Source organism: Mesoplodon densirostris, chromosome 7, assembly GCF_025265405.1.
Source record: "Mesoplodon densirostris isolate mMesDen1 chromosome 7, mMesDen1 primary haplotype, whole genome shotgun sequence".
NCBI classification, from domain to species: domain Eukaryota; kingdom Metazoa; phylum Chordata; class Mammalia; order Artiodactyla; family Ziphiidae; genus Mesoplodon; species Mesoplodon densirostris.
Genome location: NC_082667.1, coordinates 9,439,644 through 9,463,657, shown reverse-complemented (window position 1 = coordinate 9,463,657; position 24,014 = coordinate 9,439,644). Strand labels below are relative to the sequence as shown.

Sequence of the window (24,014 nt, the reverse complement as noted above, 5' to 3'; positions counted from 1 at the left end):
CCAGCCTCACCCACCAGGAGGCAAACACCAGAAGCAAGAAAATTACAGTCCTTCAGTCTATAGCACTGAGTTTGCAAACACAGGTCAGAGATGACCTTGGGGCCAGCTGGTCCCTGGCCCTAGGTTGATGAGAAAGGAGTGTACTCCTGGGACATATAGGACATCTGCTAGAGAGGGCCACTTCTACAAGTCGAGAAATGTAACTAAGCTACTACATACACAAAATGCAAATACAATTTTAAACAAAATGAGATGCCAAAAGGATATGTTCCAGATGAAGGAACAAGATAAAACACCAGAAGAACAACTAAGTGAAGTGCAGATAGGAAATTTACCTGAGAAAGAGTTCAGAATAATGATCAAAGATGATCCAAGGGGCTTCCCTGGTGGTGCAGTGGTTGAGAGTCCACCTGCCGATGCAGGGGACACGGGTTCGTGCCCCGGTCCAGGAAGAGCCCACATGCCATGGAGCGGCTAGGCCCATGAGCCATGGCCACTGAGCCTGCATGTCCGGAGACTGTGCTCCACAACGGGAAAGGCCACAATAGTGAGAGGCCTGCGCACCACAAAAAAAAAAAAAAAAAAGATGATCCAAGAACTCAGGAAAAGAATGAATGCAAAGAGTGAGAACTTACAAGAAGTTTTTAGCAAAGAGTTAGAAAATACAAAGGATAACCAGAGTTGAAGAATACAATAACTGAAATTTAGAATACACTAGAAGGAATCAATAGCAGAATAAATGAGGCAGAAGACCAAATCAATGAGCTGGAAGACGGAGTGGTGGAAAGACTGCCACAGAATAGAATAAAGAAAAAAGTTGAAAAGAAATGGGGCTAGTTTAAGAGACCTCTGGTACAATGTCAAACACAACAACATTTGAATTATAGGGGTCACAGAAGGAGAAGAGAGAGAGAATGGCCTGAGAAAATATTTGAAGAGATAATAGCTGAAAACTTCCCTAACATGGGAAAAGAAACAGTCACCCAAGTCCAGAAAGCACAGAGTCCCATACAGGATTAACCCAAGGAGAAACATGTCAAGACACATAGCAATTAAACTGACAAAAATTAAAGACAAAGAGAAAATATTAAAAGCAACAAGGGAAAAGCAACAAATAACACCCAACAGTATACTCATAAGACTATCAGCTGATTTTTCAGCAGGAACTCTGCAGGCCAGAAGGAAGTTGCACAATTTAGTTAAAGTAATGAAAGGGAAGAAACTACAACCAAGAATACTCTACCCAGCATGGCTCTCATTCAGATTTGACAGAGAAATCAAAAGCTTTACAGATAAACAAAAGCTAAGAGAATTCGGCACCACCAGACCAGTTTTACAACAAATGCTAAAGGAACTTCTCTAAGTGAAATATGAAAGGCCACAGCTCGAAACAAGAAAATTACAAAATGGGAAAGCTCACCAATAAAGGTAAACATACAGTAAAGACAGGCCATCATCCACACACAAATATGATATCAAAACCAGTAAACATGAGAGGAGGAGAGTACAAATGCAGGATATTGGAAATGCATTTCAAATGAAGAGATCAGCAATGTAAAACAATCTTGTATACATATAGACTGCTATATCAAAACCTCATGGTAACTGCAAATGAAAAATCTATAATATACATGCAAAAAAGAAAAGTGAATTCAAACAAATCACAAGAGAAGAGAGCAAAAGAGGAAAGGAAGAAAAAAAGACATACAAAAATAAATCTCGGGCCTCCCTGGTGGCGCAGTGGTTGAGAGTCCGCCTGCCGATGCAGGGGACGCGGGTTCGTGCCCCGATCCCGGAGGATCCCACATGCCGCGGAGCGGCTGGGCCCGCGAGCCATGGCCGCGGGGCCTGTGTGTCCGGAGCCTGTGCTCCGCAACGGGGGAGGCCACAGCAGTGAGAGGCCCGCATACAGCAAAAAATAAAAAAATAAAAAAAAAAAATAAATCTGAAACAATTAACAAAACAGCAATAAGAATATATATATGGATAATTACCTTAAATGTAAACAGATGAAATGCTCCAAATAAAAGAGATAGACTGGCTGAATGGATACAAAACAAGACCCGTATATATGTTGTCTACAAGAGACCCACTTCAGATCTAGAGACACAAACACACTGAAAGTAAAGGGATGGAAAAAAGTATTCCATGCAACTGGAAATTGAAAGTAAGGTGGAGTAGCAATACTTATATCAGACAAAATAGACTTTAAAATGAAGACTGTTAAAACTAAAGACAAAGGAAGACATGACAAAATGATCAAGGGATCAGTAAAAGAAGAGGATATAACAATTGTAAATATATATGCACCCAACATAGGAGCACCTCAATATATAAGGCAAACACAAACAGTCATAAAAGGAGACATTGACAGTAACACAATAATAGTGGGGGACTTTAACACCCCACTTACATCAATGGAAGTTCATCTAGACAAAAAAAAAATTAATAAGGAAACAGGCCTTAAGTGACACATTAGACCAGATAGACTTGATATTTATAGAGCATTCCATCCAAAAGCAACAGAATACACATTCTTTTCAAGTGTAAATAGAACATTCTTCAGAATTGGTCACATGCTGGGCCACAAAAGAAGTCTTGGTAAATTTAAGAAAATTGAAATCATATTAAGCAACTTCTCCAATCACAAAGCTATGAGGTTAGGAGTCAACTACAAGAAAAAAATTGTGAAAAACACAAACACATGTAGCCTAAACAATATGCTACTAAACAACAAGTGGATCACTTGGAAATCAAAGAGGAAATTAAAAAATACCTAGAGACAAATGAAAACAAAAACATGACAATTCACCACCTATGGGACACAGCAAGAGGGAACTTTATAGTGATACAAGTTTACCTCAGGAAAAAAGAAAAATCTCAAATAACCATCCTAACCTTACACCTAAAGCAAATAGAGAAATAAAAACAAAACGCAGTGTTAGTAGAAGGAAATAAATCATAAAAATCAGAGCAGAAATAAATGAAAGAGTAAGAAAACAATAGAAAAGATCAATGAAACTAAAAGCTGGTTCTTTGAAAAGATAAACAAAATTCAAAAACCTTTAGCTAGACACATCAAGAAAAAAAAGAAAGACAGCCCAAATCAGTAAAATTAGAAATGAAAAATGAGAACTTACAACAGACACCACAGAAATACAAAAGACCATAACAGAGTACTACAGGCAACTACATGCCAATAAAATGGAAAATCTAGAAGAAATGGACCAATTCTTAGAAAGGTACACTCTCCCAAGACAGAACTAGGAAGAAATAGAAAATATGAATAGGCAAATTACAAGTATTGAAATTGAATCTGTGATTTAAAAACTCCCAAAAAACAAAAGTCCAGGAACAGCTGGCTTCACAGGTGAATTCTATCAAACATTTGGAGATGAATTAACACCTATCCTTCTGAAATTATTTTCAAAAATTACAGAGGAAGGAACACTTTTAAACTCATTCTATGAGGTCCCCATCACCCTGATACCAAAACCAGACAAAGATACCACAAAAAAAGGAAATGACAGGCCAATAACACTGATTAATATAGATGTAAAAATTCTCCACAAAATACTAGCAAACCGAATTCAACAATACAATATAAGGATCATACACCATAATCAAGTGGGATTTATCCTAGGGATGCAAGGATTTTTCAATATCCACAAATCAATCAGTGTGATATTCTACATTAACAAACTGAAGAATAAAAACCATATGATCATCTCAATAGAGGCAGAAAAAGCTCTTGATAAAATTCAACATCCATTTATGATAAAAAAAAAACTCTCCAGAAAGTGGGCATAGAGAGAACCAACCTCAACATAATAAAGGCCATATGTGACAAACCCACAGCTAACATCATACTCAATGGTGAAAAGCTGAAAGCATTACCTCTAAGATTGGGAACAAGGCAAGGATGTCCACTCTTGCCAATGCTATTCAACATAGTTTTGGAAGTCCTAACCACAGCAATCAGAGAAGAAAAAGAAATAAAAGGGATTCAGACTGGAAAAGAAGAAGTAAAACTGTCACTGTTTGCAAATGACATGATACTATACATGGACAATCCTAAAGATGTACCATAAAACCACTAGAGCTCATCAATGAATTCGGTAATGCAGCAGGATACAAAATTAATGCAGAGAAATCTGTTGCATTTTTATACACTAACAATGAAATATTAGAAATAGAAATTAAGGAAACAACCCCATTTACCATCACATCAAAAAGAATAAAATACCTAGGTGGGAATAAACCCACCTAAGGAGGGTTTATTAGGGTTCCCATCTAAGAAATGAAAATCAAAAGTACGATGAGGTATCACCTCACATCGTTCAGAATGGCCATCATCAAAAAAGACTACAGGTAGCAAATGCTGAAAAGAGTGTTGAGAAAAAGAAACCCTCCTACACTGTGGGTGGGACTGTAAATTAGTACAGCCACTATGGAGAACAGTATGGAGGTTCTGCAAGAAACTAATATAGAGCTACGATATTATCCTGCAATCCCACTCCTGGGCATATATCTGAAGAAAATCATAATTTGAAAAAATACATGTACCCCAACATTCATAGCAGCACTATTTACAATAGGCAAGACATGGAAGCAACCTAAATGTCCATTAACATATGAATGGATATGTATGTGTATAAACATATATATGTATGTATATAAACATATATATAATGGAATATTACTCAACCATAAAAAAGAATGAAATAATGCCATTTGCAGCAAAATGGATGGACCTAGAAATTGTCATACTAAGTGCAGTAAACTGGACAGAGAAAGATAGATAACATATGACATCATCTATATGTGTAATCTAAAAAAAGAGATACAAGTGAACTTATTTCCAAAATGGAAAGAGACTCACAGACATAGAAAACAAATTTATGGTTATCAAAGGGGAAAGGGGGTGGGGAGGAGAGATAAATTAGGAGGTTGGGATTAACATATACGCACTACTATATATGAAATAGGTAACAAACAAGGACCTACTCTATAGCACTGGGAACTATATTCAATATTCTGTAATAACAGATAAGTGTTATTATATAGTTTCTAGTCCCTTGTTACAGTGATCTGTGTTTCTATTGATATATTTTCTTAATTCCTTTAGCATATTTATTGCCTCCTTTTAGAACTGGGGTTGTAATAGACTGGTGAGGTCTGCTTTGTTATTTGTTCTTTCAGAGGATCTCTCATATTCTTTTAATTAGGAGTAGTTCCTCTGAATTTTCATTTTACTTAACTTTCTCTATCTCTATGAATTTAGGGGAAACAGTTATATATTGTTCTGTTGAAGGGGTGTTTTAGATGGGAGCATCCTGGTGTAGACCATGTGTGTCCAATATCTTTGGTTCAAGGGCTGGTTTGTAATGGATGCTAGCCATGTCTTCTCTCAGGTTGGTGTGGTTGGTTTTGGGGGATCTAAAGCCAGTCCAGAGTGAGGCAGGAATTCCTCTCTGCTCCATGCTTATCACCATGCTCTCATGGGTGGGTCTGCTCCCCAGTTTTTGGAGTAGAAGCTCTAAAAGTCAGGTTCCATCTGGTTTCTGTCCCCTTGAGTGCATGCCCTGCCCCAAAAGAGGGGAGTACAGAAGCAATTGAGGTCCGTGTGCTCACAGAGAACTGAAGCGCTGCCTGTGTTGGTGTCCACAGCTCCACTCAGATGCACCCCACCCTTTTCCCTGATGTGTTCATCCCAGACCTAGTGCAAGGCTGTGGTGTGGAGTGGCCAGGCTGACGTGTTCACTAGACTGGGGCTTGGGGTCAGGGCGTTATGGCTGCAGGAATTGAGGTGGCTGCACTTCTGTCAGGTATATGGGCTGCCTCACTGGCAGTATTCTCCCAGGACCTCTCTGCCCCAGATACAGCAGTGAGATGTGCTGTGGAGTGAGTGGGGGTGGGATGTTTGCCCCCTCATATTGGGGAGTGCAGCGAGGTGGTAGCTGCCCGTTCAAAGTTCTGTCCACCCTGATTATTGGAGCCAAAATGTGTGCTCTCCTTGTGTGTAGGGTCAAGGCTCCTCCAGCTCATCTATCTGTCCCAGAGGTTCTCCCAGCCACCAAGAGGGCTTGTCTCATCCACACAGGAACCCAGATTGGGATGTCCAGGCTGTGACACAACCAGATAGCTCCTCAGGGTGAGGGTCTGCCCCTGCAAAATTTCTCTCTTACTTGAAGATCCCTTTCCAGGGCTGGTATCCTGACCATAGGCATTTCTTCTGTCCTCCCCTGTTATGTGGCAATCTTTCTTGCAACTTTGTTTGTATAGGAGTTCTTCTGACAATTTGCATTCAGTATTCTGTGAGAATTATTCCACATGTTGATGTATTTTTCATGTGTGTAAGGATTGGTGAGCTCCACATCCTCCCACTCCACCATTTTGATCCCTCCCATTTATATAACAACTTTTAAATGACAGAGGTTAAATAATGGAAAGCAGATCACTAGATGCCAAAGGTAGGAAAGAGAATGACAGGAGCAAGGGTTGGTGGTACATTTATAAGAGTACTAAAACAGGATTTCCTGTGGAGAGGGAATTATTTAGTGTCTGGGCTATGGCGGTGGGCACAGGAAGCTACAGGTGATAAAACTATACAGTTCTAATTACATGCACACACAAACACAAGTACAGGAAAACCTGACTGGGGAAATCTGAATAAGATCAGTAGACTGTGTCACTCTCAATATCTAAGCTGTGATTATTATACTATAATTTTATAAATATTATTATTGGGGAAACTGAGTGAAGTGCATGCAGATTCTCATTATATTTTTTCTTGCTACTGCATGTGAATCTTCAATAATATCAGTCAACACTTCAATTAAAAGTATACCAGATTCGGGGCTTCCCTGGTGGTGCAGTGGTTGAGAGTCCGCCTGCCGATGCAGGGGACACGGGTTCGTGTCCCGGTCCGGAAAGATCCCACATGCTGTGGAGTGGCTGGGCCCGTGAGCCATGGCCGCTGAGCCTGCATGTCCAGAGGCTGTGCTCCACAACGGGAGAGGCCACAACAGTGAGAGGCCCGCGTACCGCAAAAAAAAAAAAAAAAAAAAAAAAAAGTATACCAGATTGGAAGTTGTAGCATGTAAGCTGTAAGTATAAGAAACCTGGAATTATTATATTAATATAAGTAAAATACATACTGGAAATTGAGAAGCATTACTAGACGTAAAGAGGCCAGGAGCATCTTGATAAAATGACCAATTCATCAGGATTCTGACCAGTAGCACATAAAAGATCCTTAATATATTCTGTAAGGGAAAACCTCAGAAGATAAATCCTTAGGTGAGCTCACCTCTGTCTTTCTCCAGTATCTTTATTTGAAGGAATTTAAAATTATTTTGAGTGCTGGGTGTGACTGAAACTGAAGCACAATATCAGTTGCTAAAAGGTAGTAATTGCACCATATTCCACTATGCTTTAATTAGAAACAAAGGATTATATTTTGTTAATTATTGTAATTTAAAGTCAGTATAAACAAGAAAAACACTTGCTTTCTGTTCTTTCCCCAGAAAAATCATAAAGCATTCACTTCTGTGTCTCTCAAATTCCATTTTCTGGAAATGACTAAAGACTGTAGCAGGCATATTTTAGATTATTTAGAGACCATGTACATGCCAAAGTCCAATGTTGATTTTACAGAATCACTGAGAAGAAGCACGTTAAGTGAGTAAACCTTTAAACAGATTTAATGTTCATCAGATAGAAGTATCTTTGGTAAATAATTTTCTCTATGACTTTACTTAAAAAACTAATACCTCGTGATTCCAGACAGATTGGGGAAACTGCTTCCAATGTTCTGGTGCAGTAGCGAAGTGACGAGAACTGTTGATGAGAAACTGATGTGAGGTCACATAGATTTAGTGTGAGTTAATGAAAGGAAACATTTTTCTCCCTTTGAACTTAACTCTACAAATTCATTGTGAGTTTTCTTGAAAATTGCCTCTTCACAATGGCCTTTGAGGAGCTCCTGAATGAAGTTGGTGGCCTGGGAAAATTCCAGATCCTTCAGATGGTTTTTGTTCTTCCTCCAGTCATGATAGCAGCCTGTCACATACTGCTGGAGAACTTCACTGCAGCCATTCCTGGTCATCGCTGCTGGGTCCCCATCCTTGATAATGACACTGTCTCTGATAATGACACTGGGATCTTCAGCCCTGATGTCCTCTTGAGAATCTTCATCCCGTTAGATTCTAACTTGAAACCAGAGAAATGTCATCGCTTCCTCCTCCCCCAGTGGCAGCTCCTTCAACTGAACGGGACCTTTCCCAACATGACTGACCTGGACACAGAGCCCTGCGTGGACGGCTGGGTGTATGACCGAAGCTCCTTCTCCTCCACCATAGTGACTGAGGTAAAGGCCCCATTTACCTCTTCTGAGTACGTGGTGTGGGTGTTTAGAACAACATAAATAGGTACTGTTCAAATATTCAGTTACTGAGTAGATAGTATAATCAGCTCTCTTTTATTCTTTCAGTGATTATCTTTTTTTGTTTGTTTTTTCTTTTTTTTTGTGGTACGTGGGCCTCTCACTGTTGTGGCCTCTCCTGTTGCGGAGCACAGGCTCCGGACGCGCAGGCTCAGCGGCCATGGCTCACAGGCCCAGCTGCTCCATGGCATGTGGGATCTTCCCAGACCGGGGCATGAACCCGTGTCCCCTGCATCGGCAGGTGGACTCTCAACCACTGAGCCACCAGGGAAGTCCCTGTTTATCTTTTTAATTGCCAAACACTTACATTACAACTGAGGATGATGAAATCAACAAACTGGTTATGAATTTTACTATCACAAGGCTTAAAATTTAATGTGAAGATTGACGTTTAAACAAGGACATACTTGATATAATGTGTGAAAAATTATTCTTGGTCACTTGTTCTCAGTCTAGTTGCAATTGGAAATATTTGTATTAACTTAAAAAAATTCCATTTCCTGACTAATTGTCAGAGAAACAAATCAGAATGTATTTCACTATACGTGTGATCCAGGCATCAGTGATTAAAAAAAATAAACAAACCTCAATTTTTCCAATGGGTGACAGAGATTGAGAACCACTGAGGTATGCAGTGCTCAGTCAATATGAAGATTGGCGCTGGTATAACCTGGGAGAGTGAGCTGAGGATCTAGAGAAAGCCATGCTTAAGCTGAGACATGAATGATACAAATGAGTAGATGTAGTAAAGGAAGCCAGAGGGCGTGTTCACTGAGGGCTATTGGAGTGAGTGCACATCGAATGGTAAAAGGTGCTGTGAAGCTCCTCTGTGCTGGTTTCCTTCTCTTCCAGTGGGACCTCGTATGTGATTATCAGTCACAGAAACCAGTGGTTCAATTCCTATTCATGGCTGGTATGCTGGTGGGGGGCCTCATATATGGCCATCTGTCAGACAGGTGAGTGTCTCCAGATCACTGCTGCCATTCCTCTGTGGTGTTTCCACAGTTTATGATTAATTGCTTCATAAAAATTCTTTATTGAGTACCAATATACAATTTATACTGTTGTGGGTTGCCTTGGTTCCAAGGGAGCTATAGATGGAAATGCAGAATTAGAATCATTGTGATGAATGTCATTTTGTTGCCACAGAGTTCTCTGTACTGGACACAGAAATGACCTCTTCATAAGATCTGGGTGCATTTCAGAATAGTAGTTAGAGGTGAGTTACCATAAACTTCATTTATAAAGGTGAGAAGGAGTTACCAATGGGAAGTGAGGGGAAGGTGCTTCAAGGTAGGAGGTTCTTCCTGTTTGAAGAAACAGCATTGTAGGCCTTTCCCAAGGCTTCAGTGAGCTAAATGCTTGTGGGTTCTCACATTCGTCCTCATATCATGGTTACCCCACTGTAATTAGTATTGATTTCTATAAAATTTGTGTGCTCAGTGAGATGGTACTGAAGTTGAATTAGAAATAATTGTGGCTATAATCTGTATGCTTAATTTTGTAAGAGAAAAAAAGCCTCATTAGAGGTAATACTTTCAACAATATAAGGTAACTAATCTATAGAACTCAGGAGTCATAATTTTTGGAGTGAGAAGTTTGGGTTATCTTGTGCCTGGCACTGGTCACCCAAAAGTAAGAGGACCAGCATGACTGCCACAGACTCAAGTCTCCCACAGGGGAAATGGAAGGCTTAAAGTATCTCTTGTCATCTGTAAGCCTAACGTCCTTTAATCTTACAGCTGAAAATTGTGGACTCTGAATGTGTCACCTCTCGAATCATGATTCTGTTCTATTGGTTTATCTGTCTCTTTATATGCCAGTACCATACTCTTTTGATTATTATAGCTTTGTAATATAGCTTGAAATAGACAGTGTTCTGCTTCTAGCTTGGATCTTCTTTGTCAGGATTGCTTTGACTATTTGGGTTCATTTGTGATTTCATATAAATTTTTGGACAGTTTTTTTCTGTTTCTGTGAAAGATGCCACTGGAATTTTGATAGATATTGCACTGAAGCTACAGATGGCTCTGGGTAGTGTGAACATTTAAAAAATATTAATTTTTCCCATCCATGAACATGAGTCCTTTCCATTTATTTTTGTCGACTTCAATTTCTTTCATCATCTTGTTTTTTCAGTGTCCAGATCTTTCATCTCCTTAATCATTTTATTGTTTTTGATGCAGCTGCAGAGCACAGGGAGATCAGCTTGGTGCTTTGTGACCGCCTGGAGGGGTGGGATGAGGAGGGTGGGAGGGAGGGATACGCAGGAGGGAAGGGATGTGGGAACAGATGTATATGTATGACTGATTCACTTTGTTATAAAGCAGAAACTAAAAAAAAAAAAGATGCTATAGTAAATGGGATTGTTTCTTTTATTACCCTTTTCAGATATTTCATTGTTGGTATATAGAAATGTGTTTGATTTTCATAAGTTGATTTTGTTTCCTTCAACTGTACTGAATTTGTAAATAAGTTCTAACAAAGTTTTTGGTTGAGTCTTCAGGGTTTTCTACATACAAGTTCATATCATCTGTAACAAAAAGAATATAATTCCTTCTTTACCATTTGAATGCATTTTACTTCTTTTTCTTGTCTGATAGCTCTGATTAGGACTTTCAGGTTTATGTTGATAGGAGTGGTGTGAGTGGGCTCCCTTTATTCCCTTGAACTTAGAGGTAAATCTTGCAAACTGTCACTACTGAGTACGATGTTATCTGAAGGCTTGTCATATATTGAGGTATATTGAGGTTGAAGTATGTTCCTTCTACACCCAATTAATTGAGCATTTTTATCATGAAAGGATATTGTATTATATAAATGGATTTTTCTTTATCTTTTGAAATGATCATATGATTTTTAACTTTCATTCCATTAATATAGTGTATCACATATATTGATTTCCATATGTTGAACTCCTTGCATCCTAGGGATGAATTGCACTTCATCATATTGTATGATCATTTTAATGTGCTGTTAAATTTGGTTTGCTATTATTTTGATGAGAAACTTTTTGCATCTATATTCATCAGAGATGTTGGACTGTAGTTTTCTTGTTGTGTCCTTATCTGATTTTGATATCTTGAAAGTGGTGGTCTTCTAAAATGAGTTTGACCATAATTCAAAAAGATACATGTACCACAAAGTTCATTGCAGCACTATTTACAATAACCAGGACATGGCAGCAACCTAAATGTCCATTGACAGATGAATGGATGAAGAATATGTGACACATATATACAATGAAATATTACTCAGCCATGAAAAGGAACGAATTGAGTATTTGTAAGGTGGATGGACCTAGAGTCTGTCATACACAGTAAAGTAAGTCAGAAAGAGAAAAACAACAGGAAAATGTATGCTAGCACACATGTATGGAAACTAAAAAGATGGTACTGATGAACCTAGTGGCAGGGCAGGAATAAAGACGCAGACATAGAGAACAGACTTGAGGACACAGGGGGAAGGGGAAGCTGGGATGAAGTGAGAGAGTAGCATTGACATATACACACTACCAAATGTAAAATAGATAGCTAGTGGGAAGCTGCTGCATAGCACAGGGAGATCAGCTTGATGCTTGGTGATGACCTAGAGGGGTGAGATAGGGAGAGTGGGAGGGAGGCTCAAGAGGGAAGGGATGGGGGATATATGTATATGTAAAGCTGATTCACTTTGTTGTACAGCAGAAACTAACACAACATTGTACAGTAATTATACTTCAATAAAGATATTAAATAAATAAACAAACAAACAAACAAATAAATAAATAAATAAAATGAGTTTGAGACTGTATTCTCCTCTTCAGTGTTTTGGAAATGTTTGAGAAGAGTTGGTGTTTATTCTTCAAATGTTTGTAAGAATTCACCTGTGAAGTCATCAGGTCTTTTAAAAAAAGTTTAAATATAGTCAATTTATAGTGTTGTATTAGTTTCAAGTACATAAAATTGTGATTCAATATTTTTATAGATTATATTCCATTTAAAGTTATTACAAATTAACAGCTACATTTACCTGTGCTCTACAATTTATCCTTGTGGCTTATCTATTTCATTCATAGTAGTTTATGTCTCTTAATCTCATCCCCTATCTTGCCTCCCCGCCCTTCCCTTTCCCCATTGGTAACCACTAGTTTGTGAGTCTGTTTCTGTATAATTACATAATTAATTTGTATTACTTTTTAGATTCCACATATAAATGAAAGCACAGAGTATTTGTCTTTTTCTGTCTGACTTTTTTCTCTAAGCATAATACTCTGTAGGCCCATCCACAGTGTTGCAAATTGTAGAATTTCCTTTTATTATTTTTTTTCTTTTTGTGGGCCTCTCACTGTTGTGGCCTCTCCTGTTGCGGAGCACAGGCTCCGGACGCGCAGGCTCCGCGGCCATGGCTCACGGGCCCAGCCGCTCAGCGGCATGTGGGATCCTCCCGGACCGGGGCACGAACCTGTGTCCCCTTCATCGGCAGGCGGACTCTCTACCACTGCACCACCAGGGAAGCCCCTACTTCTTTTTTATCATTGAGCAATATTCCATTGTATGTATATATGTAGATATATGTGTGTGTGTGTATATATATATAATATCTTCTTTATTCATTCATCTGTTGATGGACACTTAGGTTGCTTTCATATCTTTACTATTGTAAATAATGCTGCTATGAACATTTGTATGCACTTATCTTTTTGAATGGCATATTTTTTCTTTTCAGATCCAGAAGTGGTATTGCTGGATCATATGGTAGTCTATTTCTAGTTTTTTGAGGAAACTCCATACTGTTTTACATAGTTTCTGCACCAATTCACATTCCCACCAACAATGTATAAAAGTTCCCTTTTCTCTGCATTTTCACCAAGAGTTGTTGTTTGTGGTCTATTTCATGATAAATATTTGATAGGTTTGAAGTGATATCCCATTGTGATTTGGATTTGCATTATCTGATGATTCCTAGTGTTGAGTATCTTTTCATGTGCCAGTTGGTCATCTGTTTTTGTATTTGGAAAAATGTCTAATCAGTTCTTCTGCCCATTTTTATATAGGGTAGTTTACTTTTCTTGATATTGCGTTATATATGTTGTTTAAATATTTTGGATATTTTCTTTTGAGGATGGGTGAGGTTTTGATTAGTGATTCAATATCTTTCATCATTATTGGTGTGTTCAGATATTGAATTTGCTAATGTTTCTGTCTTGGTAGATTGTATGTTTCTAGAAAATTTTCCCTTTATTCTAGGTTATCCACTTTGTCACTTATAAATATCTGCAGTAGTCTCTTTGTATCTCTGTAGTATCAGCTGTAATCTATCTGCTTTCACTTTAAATTTTTTAATTTAAATATTCTCTCATTTTCTTAGTCAAATAAGTTTCTCAATTTTGTTTGCTTTTTCAAAAAATCGCGACTTGGTTTTGTTGATGGCTTCTATTCTTTTCCTAGTTTCTATTTTATTTATTTCTGAACTGCTCTTAGTTATTTCTTTCCTTCTGCTAGCATTGGGCTTAGTTTTTCTTCTTTTCCAGTTCCTTCAGGTGTAAATTAATGTTATTTGAGAGGTTTCTTTTTTTTTAAACATCTTTATTGGACTATAATTGCTTTACATTGTTGTGTTAGTTTCTGCTGTATAAAAAAGTGAATCAGCTGTACCTATACATATATCCCGAAATCCCCTCCCTCATCGTCTCCCTCCCACCCTCCCTATCCCACCCCTCTAGGTGGACACAAAGCACTGAGCTGATCTCCCTGCGTTATGCAGCTGCTTCCGACAAGCTATCTGTTTAACATTTGATAGTGTATATATGTCAAAGCTACTCTGTCATTTCTTCCCAGCTTACCCTTCCCCCTCACTGTGTCCTCAAGTCCATTCTCTACATTTCCATCTTTATTCCTGTCCTGCCCCCAGGTTCTTCAGAACTATTTGGGTTTTTTTAGATTCCAAATATACGTGTTAGCATACGGTATTTGTTTTTCTCTTTCTGATTTACTTCACTCTGTATGACAGATTCTAGGTCCATCCACCTCACTACAAATAACTCATTTTCATTTCTTTTGATGGCTGGGTAATATTCCATTGTATATATGTGTCACATCCCCTTTATCCATTGGTCTCTTGATGGACACTTAGGTTGCTTCCATGTCCTGGCTACTGTAAATAGTGCTGCAATGAACATTGTGGTACATGATTCATTGAATTATGGTTTTCTCATAGTGTATCCCCAATAGTGGGATTGCTGGATCATATGGTAGTTTTATTTTTAGTATTTTAAGGTACCTCCATACTGTTTTCCATAGTGTCTGTATCAATTTACATTCCCACCAACAGTGCAAGAGTGTTCCCTTGTCTCCACACCTTCTCCAGCATTTACTGTTTGTAGATTTTTTGATTATGGCCATTCTGACTGGTGTGAGGTGATACCTCATTGTAGTTTTGATTTGCATTTCTGTAATGATTAGTGATGTTGAGTATCCTTTCATGTGTTTGTTGGCAATCTGTATATCTTCTTTTTTCTTTTTAACATCTTTATTGGAGTATAATTGCTTTACAATGGTGTGTTAGTTTCTGCTTTATAACAAAGTGAATCAGTTATACATATACATATGTCCCCATATCTCTTATCTCTCACGTCTCCCTCCCTCCCACCCTACCTATCCCACCCTGCTAGGTGGTCACAAAGCACCGAGCTGATCTCCCTGTGCTATGTGGCTGCTTCCCACTAGCCATCTATTTTACTTTTGGTAGTGTATATAGGTCCATGACACTCTCTCACTTTGTCCCAGCTTACCCTCCCCTCCCCCATATCCTCAAGTCAATTCTCTAGTAGGTCTGCATCTTTATTCCTCTCTTGCCCCTCAGTTCTTCTGACCATTTTTTCCCTTAAATTCCATATATATATGTGTTAGCATACAGTATTTGTTTTTCTCTTTCTGACTTAATTCACTCTGTATGACAGACTCTAGGTCCATCCACCTCACTACAAATATCTCAATTTCATTTCTTTTTATGGCTGAGTAATATTCCATTGTATATATGTGTCACATCTTCTTTATCCATTCATCCGATGATGGACAGTTAGGTTGCTTCCATGTCCTGGCTATTGTAGATAGAGCTGCAATGAAAATTTTGGTACATGACTCTTTTTGAATTATGGTTTTCTCAGGGTATATGCCCAGTAGTGGGATTGCTGGGTCGTATGGTAGTTCTATTTGTAGTTTTTTAAGGAACCTCCATACTGTTCTCCATCGTGGCTGTATCAATTTACATTCCCACCAACAGTGCAAGAGGATTCATTTTCTCCACACCCTCTCCAGCATTTATTGTTTCTAGATTTTTTGATGATGGCCATTCTGACGGGTGTGAGATGATATCTCATTGTAGTTTTTTTTTTTTTTTTTTTTTTTTTTGCGGTACGCAGGCCTCTCACCATTGTGGTCTCTCCCGCTGTGGAGCACAGGCTCCGGATGCGCAGGCTCAGCGGCCATGGCTCACGGGCCCAGCCGCTCCATGGCATGTGGGATCCTCCCGGATCGGGGCACAAACCCGTGTCCCCTGCATCGGCAGGCGGACTCTCAACCACTGTGCCACCAGTGAAGCCCTCTCATTGTAGTTTTGATTTGCATTTCTCTACTGATTAATGATGTTGAGCATTCTATCATGTGTTTGTTGGCAATCGGTATATCTTCTTTGGAGAAATGTCTATTTAGGTCTTCTGCCCACTTCTGGATTGGGTTGTTAGTTTTTTGGTTATTGAGTTGCATAAGCGGTTTGTAAATCTTGGAGATGAATCCCTTGTCAGTTGCTTCATTTGCAAATACTTTCTCCCATTCTGAGGGTTGCCTTTTCATCTTGTTTATGGTTTCCTTTGCTGTGCAAAAGCTTTTAAGTTTCATTAGGTCCCATTTGTTTATTTTTATTTCCATTTCTCTAAGAGGTAGGTCAAAAAGGATCTTGCTGTGATTTATGTCATAGAGTGTTCTGTCTATGTTTTCATCTAAGTGTTTGGCCTTACATTTAGGTCTTTAATCCATTTTGAGTTTATTTTTGTGTATGGTGTTACAGAGTGTTCTAATTTCATACTTTTACATGTACCTGTCCAGTTTTCCCAGCACCACTTACTGAAGAGGCTGTCTTTTCTCCACTGTATATTCTTGCCTCCTTTATCAAAGATAAGGTGACCATATATGTGTGGGTGTATCTCTGGGCTTTCTATCCTGTTCCATTGATCTATCTTTCTGTTTTTGTGCCAGTACCATACTGTCTTGATTACTGTAGCTTTGTAGTATAGTCTGAAGTCAGGGAGCCTGATTCCTTCAGTTCCATTTTTCGTTCTCAAGATTGCTTTGGCTATTCGGGGTCTTTTGTGTTTCCATACAAATTGTGAAATTTTTTGTTCTAGTTCTGTGAAATATGCCAGTGGTAGTTTGATAGAGATTGCATTGTATCTGTAGATTGCTTTGGGTAGTATAGTCATTTTCACAGTGTTGATTCTTCCAATCCAGGAACATTGTATATCTCTCCATCTATTTGTATCATCTTTAATTTCTTTCCTCAGTGTCTTATAATTTTCTGTATACAGGTCTTTTGTCTCCTTAGGTAGGTTTATTCCTAGATATTTTATTCTTTTTGTTGCAATGGTAGATGGGAGTGATTTCTTAATTTCACTTCCAGATTTTTCATCATTAGTGTATAGGAATTCAAGAAATTTCTGTGCGTTAATTTTGTATCCTGCTACTTTACTTTACTTTACTTTACTTTTCTCTGGTTGCTGTGGCTAAAACTTCCAAAACTATGCTGAATAATAGTGGTGAGAGTGGGCAACCTTGTCTTGTTCCTGATCTTAGTGGAAATGGTTTCAGTTTTTCACCATTGAGGACAATGTTGGCTGTGGGTTTGTCATATATGGCCTTTATTATGTTGAGGAAAGTTTCCTCTATGCCTACTTTCTGGAGGGTTTTTATCATAAATCAGTGTTGAATTTTGTTGAAAGTGCTCTCTGCATCTATTGAGATGATCATATGTTTTTTCTCCTTCAGTTTGTTAATATGGTGTATCACGTTGATTGATTTGCGTATATTGAAGAATCCTTGCATTCTTGGGATAAACCCCACTTGATCATAGTGTATGATCCTGCTGCTATTTAACATCATACTGTAAATGTATGTAGAGCAATTAGAGATAAAGAGAATTAAAATTTACCTAAAGTAAAAAGGAAGAATAATAATATAATTATATATATATAGAGAGGGAGATGACATGATCATATAGATATAGAAAATTCTAAAGAATGCACAAGAAATTCATTAGAACTAATAAACGAATTTAAGAAAGTTACAGAGTACAAAATGAACACACAAAAATCAGTTGTTTTTCTATATATTTGAAGTGAACAATTTGAAAAGAAAATTAGGAAATTTATTACCCATACATCATCTTCTAAAGGAATAAAATACTTAGAAATAAATTTAACCTAGGATGTGAAAGACTTGCACATTGAAAACTATACAGCGTTGTTGAAAGAAACTAGAGAAGACCTAAATAACTGGAAAGTATCCCATATTAATGAGGTAGGAAGACCTAATATTATCAATGAAGTCAACCATATTTAATGCAACTACAGTTTCAATGAAATCACTATCAAAACTCCAATGTAATGTTTTTCTAGAAACAGAAAAGCTGAAAGTTATATTCATTTGAAATCAGGGCTCCAAATAGCCAAACAATTTTGAAAAAGAAGAGTAAATTCAGGGGACTCATGCATCTCGGTTTCAGAACTACAATAAAGGTACAGTTACCAAATGTTATGGTACTGGTATAAGGATTGACATACAGACAAATGTAATAGAACTGAGAGTTCAGAAATAAATCCATACATTTATAGCCAACTGTCTTTTGACAAGGGTGCCAAGACCATTTAATGTGAGAAAGAACAGTCTCTTCAGCAGATGGCGTTGAATAACTAAATGTCCACATACAATAGAATAAAGTTTTCTCTTCTGTGCACACTGTATATAAAAATTAACCCAGAATGTATCATTGACCTACATATAAAAATGAAAAACTTAAAAATCTTAAAAGAAAACATAGAAATAACTTTTCATGACCGTTTATTCAGAACTGAATTCTGAGAAATCAAAAGCACAAACAACAATAGAAAAATAGGTAAATTGGACTTCATCGAAATTTTTTTATTAGTTTCTGCTTTATAACAAAGTGAATCAGTCATACATATACATCTGTTCCCACATCCCTTCCCTCTTGCGTCTCCCTCCCTCCCACCCTCCCTATCCCACCCCTCCAGGCGGTCACAAAGCACTGAGCTGATCTCCCTGTGCTCTGCGGCTGCTTCCCACTAGCTATCTACCTTACGTTTGGTAGTGTATATATGTCCATGCCTCTCTTTCGCTTTGTCACAGCTTACCCTTCCCCCTCCCCATATCCTCAAGTCCATTCTCAGTAGGTCTGTGTCTTTATTCCTGTCTTACCCCTAGGTTCTTCATGACATTTTTTTTCTTAAATTCCATATATATGTGTTAGCATACGGTATTTGTCTTTCTCTTTCTGACTTACTTCACTCTGTATGACAGACTCTAGGTCTATCCACCTCATTACAAATAGCTCAGTTTCATTTCTTTTTATGGCTGAGTAATATTCCATTGTATATATGTGCCACATCTTCTTTATCCATTCATCCGATGATGGACACTTAGGTTGTTTCCATCTCTGGGCTATTGTGAATAGAGCTGCAATGAACATTTTGGTACATGTCTCTTTTTGAATTATGGTTTTCTCAGGGTATATGCCTAGTAGTGGGATTGCTGGGTCATATGGTAGTTCTATTTGTAGTTTTTTAAGGAACCTCCATACCGTTCTCCATAGTGGCTGTACCAATTCACATTCCCACCAGCAGTGCAAGAGTGTTCCCTTTTCTCCACACCCTCTCCAGCATTTATTGTTTCTAGATTTTTTGATGATGGCCATTCTGACTGGTGTGAGATGATATCTCATTGTAGTTTTGATTTGCATTTCTCTAATGAATAAAGATGTTGAGCATCCTTTCACATGTTTGTTGGCAGTCTGTATATCTTCTGTGGAGAAATGTCTATTTAGGTCTTCTACCCATTTTTGGATTGGGTTGTTTGTTTTTTTGTTATTGAGCTGCATGTGCTGCTTATAAATTTTGGAGATTAATCCTTTGTCAGTTGCTTCATTTGCAAATATTTTCTCCCATTCTGAGGGTTGTCTTTTGGTCTTGTTTATGGTTTCCTTTGCTGTGCAAAAGCTTTCAAGTTTCATTAGGTCCCATATGTTTATTTTTGTCTTTATTTCCATTTCTCTAGGAGGTGGGTCAAAAAGGATCTTGCTGTGATTTATGTCATAGAGTGTTCTGCCTATGTTTTCCTCTAAGGGTTTGATAGTGTCTGGCCTTACATTTAGGTCTTTAATCCATTTTGAGCTTATTTTTGTGTATGGTGTTAGGGAATGATCTAATCTCATACTTTTACATGTCCCTGTCCAGTTTTCCCCGCACCACTTATTGAAGAGGCTGTCCTTTCTCCACTGTGCATTCCTGCCTCCTTTATCAAGATAAGGTGACCATATGTGCGTGGGTTTATCTCTGGGCTTTGTATCCTGTTCTATTGATCTATATTTCTGTTTTTGTACCAGTACCACACTGTCTTGATTACTGTAGCTTTGTAGTATAGTCTGAAGTCAGGGAGCCTGATTCCTCCAGCTCCATTTTTCGTTCTCAAGATTGCTTTGGCTCTTCAGAGTCTTTTGTGTTTCCAAACAAATTTTGAAATTTTTTGTTCTAGTTCTGTGAAAAATGCCAGTGGTAGTTTGATAGGGATTGCATTGAATCTGTAGATTGTTTTGGGTAGTAGAGTCATTTTCACAATATTGATTCTTCCAATCCAGGAGCATGGTATATCTCTCCATCTATTTGTATCATCTTTAATTTCTTTCATCAGTGTCTTATAGTTTTCTGCATACAGGTCTTTTGTCTCCGTAGGTAGGTTTATTCCTAGATATTTTATTCTTTTTGTTGCAATGGTAAGTGGGAGTGTTTCCTTGATTTCACTTTCAGATTTTTCATCATTAGTGTACAGGAATGCCAGAGATTTCTGTGCATTAATTTTGTATCCTGCTACTTTACCAAATTCATTGATTAGCTCTACTAGTTTTCTGGTAGCATCTTTTGGATTCTCTATGTATAGTATCATGTCATCTGCAAACAGTGACAGCTTTACTTCTTCTTTTCCAATTTGGATTCCTTTTATTTCCTTTTCTTCTCTGATTGCTGTGGCTAAAACTTCCAAAACTATGTTGAATAAGAGTGGTGAGAGTGGGCAGCCTTGTCTTGTTCCTGATCTTAGTGGAAATGGTTTCAGTTTTTCACCATTGAGGACGATGTTGGCTGTGGGTTTGTCATATATGGCCTTTATTATGTTGAGGAAAGTTCCCTCTATGCCTACTTTCTGCAGGGTTTTTATCATAAATGGGTGTTGAAGTTTGTTGAAAGCTTTTTCTGCATCTATTGAGATGATCATATGGTTTTTCTTCTTCAATTTGTTAATATGGTGTATCACATTGATTGATTTGCATATATTGAAGAATCCTTGTATTCCTGGAATAAACCCCACTTGATCATGGTGTATGATCCTTTTAATGTGCTGTTGGATTCTGTTTGCTAGTATTTTGTTGAGGATTTTTGCATCTATGTTCATCAGTGACATTGGCCTGTAGTTTTCTTTTTTTGTGACATCCTTGTCTGGTTTTGGTATCAAGGTGATGGTGGCCTCGTAGAATGAGTTTGGGAGTGTTCCTCCCTCTGCTATATTTTGGAAGAGTTTGAGAAGGATAGGTGTTAGCTCTTCTCTAAATGTTTGATCGAATTCGCCTGTGAAGCCATCTGGTCCCAGGCATTTTTTTGTTGGAAGATTTTTTATCACAGTTTCAATTTCAGTGCTTGTGATTGGTCTGTTTATATTTCCTATTTCTTCCTGATTCAGTCTTGGCAGGTTGTGCATTTCTAAGAATTTGTCCATTTCTTCCAGGTTGTCCATTTTATTGGCATAGAGTTTCTTGTAGTAATCTCTCATGATCTTTTGTATTTCTGCAGTGTCAGTTGTTACTTCTCCTTTTTCATTTCTCATTCTATTGATTTGAGTCTTCTCCCTTTTTTTCTTGATGAGTCTGGTTAATGGTTTATCAATTTTGTTTATCTTCTCAAAGAACCAGCTTTTAGTTTGGTTGATCTTTGCTATTGTTTCCTTCATTTCTTTTTCATTTATTTCTGATCTGATCTTTATGATTTCTTTCCTTCTGCTAACTTTGGGGGTTTTTTGTTCTTCTTTCTCTAATTGCTTTAGGTGCAGGGTCAGGTTGTTTACTCGAGATGTTTCCTGTTTTTTTTTTAATTTTTAATTTTTTTTATTTTTTGCTTTATAACAAATTTAATCAGTTATACATATACATATGTTCCCATATCCCCTCCCTTTTGCGTCTCCCTCCCACCCTCCCTATCCCACCCCTCCAGGCGGTCACAAAGCACTGAGCTGATCTCCCTGTGCTCTGCGGCTGCTTCCCACTAGCTATCTACCTTACGTTTGGCAGTGTATATATGTCCATGCCGCTCTTTCACTTTGTCACAGCTTACCCTTCCCCCTCCCCATATCCTCAAGTCCATTCTCTAGTAGGTCTGTGTCTTTATTCCTGTCTTACCCCTATGTTCTTCATGACATTTTTTTCCTTAAATTCCATATATATGTGTCAGCATACAGTATTTGTCTTTCTCTTTATGACTTACTTCACTCTGTATGACAGACTCTAGGTCCATCCACCTCATTACAAATAGCTCAATTTCATTTCTTTTTATGGCTGAGTAATATTCCATTGTATATATGTGCCACATCTTCTTTACCCACTCATCCGATGATGGACACTTAGGTTGTTTCCATCTCCGGGCTATTGTAAATAGGGCTGCTATGAACATTTTGGTACATGTCTCTTTTTGAATTATGGTTTTCTCAGGGTATATGCCCAGTAGTGGGATTGCTGAGTCATATGGTAGTTCTATTTGTAGTTTTTTAAGGAACCTCCATACTGTTCTCCATCGTGGCTGTATCAATTCACATTCCCACCAGCATTGCAAGAGTGTTCCCTTTTTTCCACACCCTCTCCAGCATTTATTGTTTCTAGATATTTTGATGATGGCCACTCTGACGGGTGTGAGATGATATCTCATTGTAGTTTTGATTTGCATTTCTCTAATGAGTAAAGATGTTGAGCATCCTTTCACGTGTTTGTTGGCAGTCTGTATATCTTCTGTGGAGAAATGTCTATTTAGGTCTTCTGCCCATTTTTGGATTGGGTTGTTTGTTTTTTTGTTATTGAGCTGCATGAGCAGCTTATAAATTTTGGAGATTAATCCTTTGTCAGTTGCTTCATTTGCAAATATTTTCTCCCATTCTGAGGGTTGTCTTTTGGTCTTGTTTATGGTTTCCTTTGCTGTGCAAAAGCTTTCAAGTTTCATTAGGTCCCATATGTTTATTTTTGTCTTTATTTCCATTTCTCTAGGAGGTGGGTCAAAAAGGATCTTGCTGTGATTTATGTCATAGAGTGTTCTGCCTATGTTTTCCTCTAAGAGTTTGATAGTGTCTGGCCTTACATTTAGGTCTTTAATCCATTTTGAGCTTATTTTTGTGTATGGTGTTAGGGAGTGATCTAATCTCATACTTTTACATGTCCCTATCCAGTTTTCCCAACACCACTTATTGAAGAGACTGTCCTTTCTCCACTGTACATTCCTGCCTCCTTTATCAAAGATAAGGTGACCATATGTCCGTGGGTTTATCTCTGGGCTTTCTATCCTGTTCCATTGATCTATCTTTCTGTTTTTGTGCCAGTACCATACTGTCTTGATTACTGTAGCTTTGTAGTATAGTCTGAAGTCAGGGAGCCTGATTCCTCCAGCTCCATTTTTCGTTCTCAAGATTGCTTTGGCTATTCGGGGTCTTTTGTGTTTCCATACAAATTGTGAAATTTTTTGCTCTAGTTCTGTGAAAAATGCCAGTGGTAGTTTGATAGGGATTGCATTGAATCTGTAGATTGTTTGGGGTAGTAGAGTCATTTTCACAATGTTGATTCTTTCAATCCAAGAACATGGTACATCTCTCCATCTATTTGTATCATCTGTAATTTCTTTCATCAGTGTCTTATAATTTTCTGCATACAGGTCTTTTGTCTCCTTAGGTAAGTTTATTGCTAGATATTTTATTCTTTTTGTTGCAGTGGTAAATGGGAGTGTTTCCTTGATTTCACTTTCAGATTTTTCATCATTAGTATATAGGAATGCCAGAGATTTCTGTGCATTAATTTTGTATCCTGCTACTTTACCAAATTCATTGATTAGCTCTACTAGTTTTCTGGTAGCAGCTTTAGGATTCTCTATGTATAGCATCATGTCATCTGCAAACAGTGACAGCTTTACTTCTTCTTTTCCAATTTGGATTCCTTGTATTTCCTTTTCTTCTCTGATTGCTGTGGCTAAAACTTCCAAAACTATGTTGAATAAGAGTGG

General features: G+C 38.0%; 1 protein-coding gene across 1 annotated transcript in view; it reads left to right on the top strand.

The window, feature by feature from the left end:
- The first annotated feature begins 7,969 nt into the window (after positions 1-7,969).
- Positions 7,970-24,014, top strand: part of LOC132493656 (solute carrier family 22 member 10-like) — a 45,686-nt gene continuing 29,641 nt past the window's right edge. The window contains exons 1-2 of the mRNA XM_060104396.1: positions 7,970-8,371; positions 9,299-9,402. Coding sequence (XP_059960379.1) covers positions 7,970-8,371; positions 9,299-9,402 — 506 coding nt within the window. The remainder of the gene's footprint in view (positions 8,372-9,298; positions 9,403-24,014) is intronic.